Genomic DNA, 10000 nt, shown 5'->3' with positions numbered 1-10000 from the left:
GTAATGTTTAAAAAAATTAAATACATTTAAAAGGGGTTATCCAGGAAAAAACTTTTTTTTATAGATCAACTGGCTCCAGAAAGTTAAACGGGTTTGTAAATTACTTCTATTAACAAATCTTAATCCTTTTAGTACTTATGAGCTTCTGAAGTTAAGGTTGTTCTTTTCTGTCTAAGTGCTCTCTGATGACATGTGTCTCGGGAAATGCCCAGTTTAGAAGCAAATCCCCATAGCAAACCTCTTCTAAACTGGGCGGTTTCCGATACACGTGTCATCAGAGATTACTTAGACATAAAACAACAACCTTAACTTCAGAAGCTCATAAGTACTAAAAGGATTAAGATTTTTTTAATAGAAGTAATTTACAAATCTGTTTAACTTTCTGGAGCCCGTTAGTATATCAAAAAAAAGTTTTTTCCTGGAATACCCCTTTAAGGCACAAAGAACTTAAAGGGATATGCCAGGCCAAAACGTTTTTTTTATATATCAACTGGCTCCAGAAAGTTAAACAGATTTGTAAATTACTTCTATTAAAAAATCTTAATCCTTCCAATAGTTATTAGCTTCGGAAGTTGAGTTGTGGTTTTCTGTCTAACTGCTCTCTGATGACTCACGTCCCGGGAGCTGGGCAGTTCCTATGGGGATATTCTCCCATCATGCACAGCTCCCGGGACGTGACATCATCATTGAGCAATTAGACAGAAAACTTCAGAAGCTAATAACTATTGGAAGGATTAAGATTTTTTTAATAGAAGTAATTTACAAATCTGTTTAACTTTCCGGAGCCAGTTGATATATATAAAAAAAAAAGGTTTTGCCTGGAATACCCCTTTAAAGAACAATCATTGCATAAAGGAGACATTTTGTGCAAAAAAAGGATTTTTTAACATTACAAAGTGTGTGTAGAGAGATATATATATATATATATATATATATATATATATATATATATATATATATATATATATATATATTTATAGTATTAATGTGTACCTGTTACTTCAATAAAAAAACAATCTTTTGACATGTGTTGGAAATTGTCAAGTTTTGATTAGGAGTCTGAAAAGCCCGGCTGATCGCATAGACTTGCATTGTAAGTTTGTCTCTCTTAGCTCGCTCTTTTCCCAGCTAGTTCTAGCTATCAGTTGAAGTCTGAATGCTCAGACCCCGACCAATCAAAACTTTTGGCAAGTCTCTGTAACATGTGACAGTGCTCATTTAAAAATTGTCAGGAAAGTCCTTTTGAAAGGCTTCTGAAAGGATACTTAATTTTTATGCTGCCCAAACCCTGGGCAATTTGAAATGCCAACAGGCTCCCTTTATCCCAATGATATGATTGTCTGAAACATTACAGCGCAACTTTAGTTATATCACTAGCTAGAATTGGGGCACAGAGTCATCTGGGTGGTCCCTGACTGCTTCTCCCTGCCTTGCCAACTTTGATGGCTCTCTTCCTTTTAGGGTATAGAGAGATCAATCCATCAAGGTCATAAGATTAGATATAATCCCACCGGGACCATACTGATGACTGAGTCTGTTCTCTGTTGGCTTCGTAACTATGACTCCTCAGAGACGCTGCAGCTTCACCAACATAAAACTAAATTGTAAGTCATCAGTTTTCATGTTTGTTTTTTTCTGATTTGCACTGTAACTAGACCTGACTTTTCTACAACTTCTGTTTTCTGTTTCTATTTGCCTAGAATATTCTATTTAGCTTATCCATGTAATCACGCCTATTTAGGTATGATTGACGAGCCAGAGGGAGTCCTGTGCCATCCACTTTTCTGAACATAAAAGCATCGGAAGAAGGATTAAGGAGAGTTTCTGGTGGGGTTAAATTGTTTAGAAAAACCTCTTCAAGAAGACCATTAAAAATTGCGTTGAAAAGTGGTCTTCTATGGGGATTGTTTTCTCAAGGAAAATGCGCCATACATAATGTATGGTGGACTGAAAATCCATTACGCAAAATCTGGTCTGGATAAGGGGGCTGTCTCTTTAGAGGCTTCACTGTATTTCCTGCTGGCATATTCCCTTTAAAGTCCTGTGGCATTGTGCTTGTTAAGGGTGCGTTCACACTAAGGAATTCAAGAGGAGTTTCCTTGAGTAATTCCACTAGCTTTTTCAGCTTGAAATTATTTAGCAGCTACCGTATTTATTGGCGTATAACACGCATTGGCATATAACATGCACCCCCATTTTAACAGGGAAATTTAAGTAAAAAAATAAAATGTAAAATAAATGACTTGGACTAAATGCCACATCATCCCCCCAACTTCGTTTTCTTCTGCACCTCAGTTTGGTCCCGTCCCCTCCAGTGCCACATCATTCCTTCCCTTTTTATCAGTCCCTGGGCCACATTTACCCCTCTCATCGCCACCCCCCCATGTCTCAATATATCCCCCTGTCATAGACCACCATTAGCCATACAGACATTAAGCATTTAGTGCCTCCCCCCACAATCATTTCCCCCTGTCATAGACCACCACTAGCCATAGACATTAAGCATTTAGTGCCTCCCCCCACCATCCTTTCCTCCTGTCTCATCATTTCCCCCCTCATCATGCCCCTAATCATTTCCCCCTCCCTCATCATTTCCCCCCCCACCCTGTCTCATTATCATCCCCCCCCCCCATCATGTTCCTCCTATAGCCCAGTGGTCTTCAACCTGTGGACCTCCAGATGTTGCAAAACTACAACTCCCAGCATGACCGGACAGCCGTTGGCTGTCCGGGCATGCTGGGAGTTGTAGTTTCGCAACATCTGGAGGTCTGCAGGTTGAAGACTTCCCCCTTCCTCATCATTCCCCCTTTTCCCTGCTTTTCATAGTTTTTTTTATTTTCCTTACCTGGCTGCGCTTCGGCTTTCTTGCAGGCTGTGGTCAGTTAAGCAGATGAGTGAAGTCCTCTCCCGGCTCCTCTGGGCGGCATCAGTGATGTCACTTTTCACTTCCTGCAACCGCCACTAGTCAAAGTTCGGCAACTTCAGGAAATGAAAAGTGACGTCACTGATGCCGCGCAGAGAAGCCGGGAGAGGACGTCACTCATCTGCTCCACTGACCACAGCCTGCAAGAAAGCCGAAGCGCAGCCAGGTAAGGAAAAAAAAAAAAAAAAAAACTATGAAAAGCAAGGAAAAGGGGGAATGATGGGGGGGGGGGGTGTCGGTAAGAAAAATTACAAGCAGAGCGGGAGACTCATTTAAAAGTGGCTGCGGCCGTGCTGTTAATACTTAACAAGCAGCCGCTTGTTAATCATTGACCAGAAAACTTATCGGCGTACAACACGCAGGCAGGCTTTTTGCCTTAAATTTAAGTTTTAAAAGTGCGTGTTAGACGCCGATAAATACGGTAATTTTCTATTCACTTCAATGTATTTTCCGCTTCACAGTTCACACGGAGTAAATTCTGCTCGCTGAATTCCCTTCCGCTTGAAGAAGGAACATGTTCATTCTCCATGCAGAATTTGCAAGTAAAAACCTATTGGAGTCGATGTTTTTTTTTATTTTATTTTTTTTCTGCACGAAATTTATTCCGCGTGAAGCAAAAAATCAAGATTTTATTTGCGAAAATGATTACTCATGAATTCCTCTTCATTTACTCAGTGTGAACGCACCCTAAGAATGCAGGGATAGACTATGTATCTTTCAGCACTTTACAATTTGGGAAACAGAGCTCAAGTCAAGCACAGGTAACCTTTTGAGTTATGGGAGAAGATAATCAAAGATGTGTAAAATAACTTTTTTGCTTATAGCAACCAATTAGAACACAGCTTTCATTTTAATAGAGCAGGTTAAAAATCAAAAGCTGAGCTGGTTGCCATGGACAACAAAGGCTAAGGTCTGCGTCGGAGGCTCAGCTTGGAGCCTATGTTGCAGAATACTTTTAAATAACTTGGCAAAAAAAACTCTGCATGCAGTATGTATTGTTCAGATTAAATGAGACACAAGATGAAAACCCGATGGACCCCATTAAAATCAGTGGGTCCGTCTGGCTCCATTGGTGTCAATCATGCAGCGTATCGGCTGTCTGTTTCCACTCATGAACAGAATCTGCAACAGAGTCCTGAACGGAGCCTTCAATGCAGATGTTAACGTGGCCAAAGTTTTTTGTATTTATATTTTGCATTACATCTAATGCTTCCTATGGTTTAGCACCCCTGCTCTGGTGCCGTCTTATCTCTCTTTTTTCCAACGGCACTGGGTTCAGTCGATTTTAGTATAGTATATTTGAGTATTTTTTTTTTATTTTTTATTTTTTATTTTTTTTTACACTAGTGGATAGCACTTACCTTTTAAATGTGTAGTCCGGGAAACTGATCTTTTCAGACACTTATCTCCTATCCACAGGTGTGTATTCTTGCATACATTATCTTCCGTACATCTAATGCTGCAGATTTCAAAGTCCCAGAAAGTCAATGGGTCTGTGGCGGATTTTTCACAGCGGTAAGGCTATATTCACACGCCAGAATTTCTGCTTGGAATTCCGCATAATTTATAGCCAATACACTTCAATAGGATTCAGCTGTCCCATTTACACAGCAGGATTTCTGCTGCAGGAAATCCATTGACGTGAATGAGTAATTAGTTTATGCAGAATTCTGTGCAGAAATTCTGCCGTGTAAACAGCCTTATTCCGCTGCGGAAAGACCCCCCCCATTAAAACTCTATGGAAAACATCAACAATAGAACAGCAAATGGCTGGCACTGGTATGGCGTGGATGTACACGTCTGGTTAGCAATCAGATATACCGGTCTCAGCAGTGAGGCTATAGTTCGGAGCCCTCTCTCCATTGCACCTTGGTGCACAACCCGCCGAAGGGAACAAAGTCCATACGTAGAACAAGAAAGAAACAATGCGGGGGCACTCACGTTTAAGGTGATCAGGTAGGCTTCTTTATTTTCTTAGTGCAAGTAAAATCAATGCATAGCGGGGCGTCAGAGGACGATGGCTATTTCGTGCCGCTCCCGGCACTTCTTCAGGTCACGCACCGCCAAGTGAACTGGGGTCAGGTAAATACTTCCTGCATCCCCACGTCATCGGGAAGAGGAAAACATGCTGAGAGTTTGAAAACAAATCTGCCTGTGTGAACGCACTCATAGGCTATCTTCACATGGCGATATCTGCGCAGAAAATCTCTGTGTAAACATTGCATCCGAACATACCGGCTTTAGGACTGTTCGGGAATGTGCTATCTCGTAGACTGCAATGCATTCCATGCCAAGTCCGCAGAAAGAATAGACATATCTATTCTTTCTGCGGACACCAGAATTTGAATTTCCGCACAAGATGTTTCCAGCATGACAATTCTGCTATGTGAACAGTGCAGCAGAATCCCATTGAAATCAATGGGACTCTGCTGCTGTGGAATCTGTGTGAAATTCTCTTGTGTAAACATAGCCTAAGGGCTCGTTCGGACGAGCGGATTTTCGCAGCGGATTTTGCTGCGGATCCGCTGGTGAAGACTCTCTCTATGCTGTTAATAAGCCGCTACCAGCAGACACACTGCGATGTGAGAGTCGCAGTATACTCGTACATTGCGGGAGCTCTCTGCCTAGCTCAGAGCAAGGAGAGTGGCCGCGATGTGCGAGTATGCCGCGCACATCGCTGCAGTGTGTCTGCTCATCGCGGCGTATTGCCGCTACCAGCAGGCACATGTAAAGACAGCATAGAGCGGGGCCTTCACCAGCGGATCCGCAGCGTAAAATCCGCTGTAAATCCGCTCGTGTGAATGTACCCTAAGGGCTTGTTCGGACGAGCACATTTCTTTTCATACTCACAGCTTATCTCCCGCTGTGAGTTTGAAAAGGAGCGGGGCCTCCGTGCGCTACTCACAGCAGATTTTCACCAGCGGAATCTCTACTGTTGAAAATCCGCTGCAGACCCTATTGCCTTCAAGATTTTGCTTGCGAAAATCTGCTGCGGGTAGCTTATGGAAATTTGAAAGTTTGAAAATAAATCCACTTGTGTGAATGAGCCCTTAGAGTCAGTTAACACGAGCAGATTTCCTGCAGATTTCTAGAGCTTATTTGCTGCAGAGAATCCAAGTGGATTTTGCTGCCATTGAATTCAGTGGGTCAGCGGAAAATCAGCAGATCTGCCACTATTGCAGATTTTTCTACTGACCCATTGAAGTCAATGGTAGCATAATCCACAACGGATATTCCGCATCAAATGTGCTGCAGAAAATCAGTGAACGGACCCTTAAAGGGGTACTCCGGTGGTTAGTTTTTTTGACTATATGGCATCTTCTTTGTAAGTTTTTAGTTTTTTTGCAATATACTGTACATGTTATATGTTTTGGCAGCATGTATGTGTTTTCTTACCTGTTTGTTGGCAGGAAGTTCTGTAGTTCAGAGGATTTTCTTTTACCATTGTCCACAGTTCTGAGTCTGTTGTGGACAAGATGTCACAGCTTTTTTTTTTTCCCCCTCTCTGTCTGCATGAGAGGAATAAGCCACGCCCCTCATCTCATCCAGCTGAGTACACAGCTCCTCCCCTCCCCCCTGCTCTGTATTCTAAGGACGCAGGTCTGCACAGGAGAAGAACCTCACAGAGAAGATAAGTGTTATCTGAAGGGGAGGATGAGAAGTTGCACGGGCCGGGGATGTATGGACTGCAGGGGAAGAAATCTCATACTGGGAATGATCTCTATATGTGAAGGGGGAGGGGGGGGGGGACTCCTGAATGACACATGCTGGGAGTTGTAGTCCCTGGTGTGTGTGTGTGTGTGTGTATGCTAGTGTTTACAAACCAGTGTGCCTCCAGCTGTTGCAAAACTGCAACTCCCAGCATGCCCTGACAGACTTTGGGCATGCTGGGAGTTGTAGATTTGCAACAGCTGGAGGTACACTGGTTGGGAAACACTATTCTTGCCTATTCCGCATACAAATCATGTTACACCAGTGTTTCCCAACCAGTGTGCTTCCAGCTGTTGCAAAACAACTCCTAGCATGCCCAAAGGCTGCCAGGGCATGCTGGGATTGGTAGTTTTGCAACACGTGGAGGCACCCTGGTTGGGAAACACTGGTGTATGCCCTATAGAGGTGTGGTGAACTACAACCCCCAGGAGACTACAGAGGCAGCATACTGGTGTTATACCACAGACTGAAGACTCCTGAATGACGCATGCTGGGAGTTGTAGTCCCTTTTGTGTGTGTATGACAGTGTATCCCAACCAGGGCTGATGATATTAGTGTGCGGTGTATAAGGGGGCTGACCCGGGAAAATAGTAGGATGGGTAAAGGGCGGAACAAAAAAAGAGCCGCCCCAAACCAGCAAGGCATGTGTCATGCTGGGATTTGTAGTTTTCAGCACAGCAAGAACCAGGAAATAGAAGCAAAGATAGGAAAACAAAGTGGGGGATAAAAAGACAACAAAGAACGGAAATAGAGTCGCCTAAACAACAAATAGGATAAGTCAAAAACGGAAAAACACGTTGACCACCGGAGTACCCCTTTAAGCTGTAACCTACACTTTCCTCCAAGGAGTTTGTAGTTATGTAAAATAGTGAGTCCAACAAACATGAGCGTATTCGCATGAACAGTGTGTGTACAATACATTAAGCTTTCTAAATCAATTGACATACGCCCCCAGCCCCCCGCAGGATTGACTCAAACTCTTCTGATTTAAGTGACGTGAATGAGAAAATAGAAGTCATTGTGAATGATGTTTGTTCTTTTTAGCTGTTCAGACCCCTGATATTACGTCCATTTAGTGCCCTGGCTTTCATCTCCTTGTTACCAACACTTCTATAAATACCCAAGTATTACTTCCTTATCATCTCTGCTCTATTGCCCTTAAAGAGTGGAGCATACAAGAGTTACTTTCCAGTGGAGCCCCCGCTATAATGGACTCCTATCGCACTTGTTTTCCTGAATGGAGATAAGGACAAAGCAGCAACGAAGGGGGGGGGGGGGGGGGATAAAAAGCTGCAGTTTTGCATAAAGGGCTGCACCTGTCATGTGGTTTGTTTGATAAGTAGGGGGCTAATATGACAGGAAAGAGGGCAATGTGATTGTACGAGGTGGCATTCGGCATAATGATGATCAAACCGTTATGTGGCATTCCTGGGGCATTCTTCTATATCACGGCCTAATACCTTGTATTCCCTGGCCTCATGCATGAATTATGCAGCGTATGTGAAGAAGCTTAAAGCCTGTTTCCATTGCATTCTTGTCTAGTGGATGCTGCTACACTACAGGCTCCTGTTTTTTTTTTTTTTTCCTCCCTTCTTTAAAGGCTCGCAGGAATGTTATTGTTGACCTTGACACCAGATAACTGGGCAGACATTATATAGCCATGTTTGAGTCCTCCCAAAATGTGATGTTAAAGCCGACAGAGTCCTGGCGTGAAACCCTCCTGGACAGCAGAGTTATGGAGCTTTTCTTCACAGTAAGTTCTGCTTTTCTTTGCTTTCTTTTTTGTTTTTGTTTTTTACATTGTTTGTTTTATCGTGATAGAACTTTTAGATTTAAGTTGTGTGTGTGTGTGTGTGTGTGTGTGTGTATATATATATATATGTGCGTATAGAATAATTTTTGGTTATTTGATGAAATGCATTTGGTAGTACACTGCTAATCTGTACATTTGTAACATTCTAGCATGCTGCTGCTGCTTGTCTTTGCTTTCTTTTTTCTTTTGTTTTTTTACATTGTTTTATCTTGATAGAACTTTTAGATTTAAGTTGTATATATGTGGGTATAGAATTGTTTTTGGTCATTTGATGAAATGCATTTATATTTGGTAGTACACTGCTAATCTGGACATTTGTAACATTCTAGCATGCTGCTGCTGCTTTTCTTTGCTTTTTTGTTTTGTTTTTTACATTGTTTGTTTTATCTTGGTAGAACTTTTATATTTAAGTTGTGTATATATATATGTGGGTATAGAATAGTTTTTGGTCATTTGATGAAATGCATTTGGTAGTACACTAATAGATAAATTTGTAACATTCTAGCATGCTGCTGCTGCTTTTCTTTGCTTTCTTTTTTATTTAGTTTTTTACATTGTTTTATCTTGATAGAACTTTTAGATTTGAGTTGCATATATGTGTGTATAGAATTGTTTTTGGTCATTTGATGAAATGCATTTGGTAGTACACTGCTAATCCGTACATTTGTAACATTCTAGCATGCTGCTGCTGCTTTTCTTTGCTTTCTTTTTTGTTTTGTTTTTTACATTGTTTGTTTTATCTTGATAGAACTTTTAGATTTAAGCTGTATATATGTGGGAATAGAATTGTTTTTGGTCATTTGATGAAATGCATTTGGTAGTACACTGCTAATCCATACATTTGTAACATTCTAGCATGCTGCTGCTGCTTTTCTTTGCCTTCCTTTTTTTATTTAGTTTTTTACATTTTGTTTTATCTTGATAGAACTTTTTAGATTTAAGTTGTATATATGTGTGTATAGAATAATTTTTGGTCATTTGATGAAATGCATTTGGTAGTACACTGCTAATCGGTACATTTGTAACATTCTAGCATGCTGCTGCTGCTCCTCTTTGATACTAGTGGGGATGGGGATGTCTTAGTTTTATCTAATACACAGTAAAAGTTTCATGGTAGCAGATTTAATTGTTTAAAAAAAAATGAGAAAAATATATAAGGAAAATATTTTTTTACATAGTAATATATACTAAAGATATATTAGAAAGTAAATGTGTAAATATTTGTTAGTCAGTAAGTTTCTTTTTTAAATTTTCTTTTTTAATTGATATAGTATTTTTTGCATCATTGTGTCCGTGTGCCACTTATTCTTTTTCTGTTTTAGGAAAATATTTGTTACAATACTGCTAGGCATAATGATACTTTGTCCCTGTCTTTAGGATTTCTCTCTATAAATCTAGGTGTTTAAGTAACATCATAGCCAGTTGTTGTACTGGATGTCTGACTTTTTTTTTTTTTAGATATAGGTCTAAGGCAGTGGTCTCCAACCTGCGGACCTCCTGATGTTGCAAAACTACAACTCCCAGCATGCCCGGACAGCCAACGGCTGTCCGGG

At 41.0% G+C, this 10000-nt stretch overlaps 1 protein-coding gene across 4 annotated transcripts in view; it reads left to right on the top strand.

The window, feature by feature from the left end:
- Nucleotides 1-10000, top strand: part of XPO4 (exportin 4) — a 150166-nt gene that overhangs the window by 86071 nt on the left and 54095 nt on the right. For all 4 annotated transcript variants that reach the window (XM_056561726.1, XM_056561727.1, XM_056561724.1 and 1 more), the window contains exon 7: nucleotides 8275-8387. In XM_056561726.1, the coding sequence (XP_056417701.1) occupies nucleotides 8275-8387 (113 nt within the window). The remainder of the gene's footprint in view (nucleotides 1-8274; nucleotides 8388-10000) is intronic.

Source organism: Hyla sarda, chromosome 2 (assembly GCF_029499605.1).
Source record: "Hyla sarda isolate aHylSar1 chromosome 2, aHylSar1.hap1, whole genome shotgun sequence".
Classification (NCBI taxonomy): domain Eukaryota; kingdom Metazoa; phylum Chordata; class Amphibia; order Anura; family Hylidae; genus Hyla; species Hyla sarda.
This window is presented reverse-complemented; position numbering and strand designations above follow the sequence as displayed.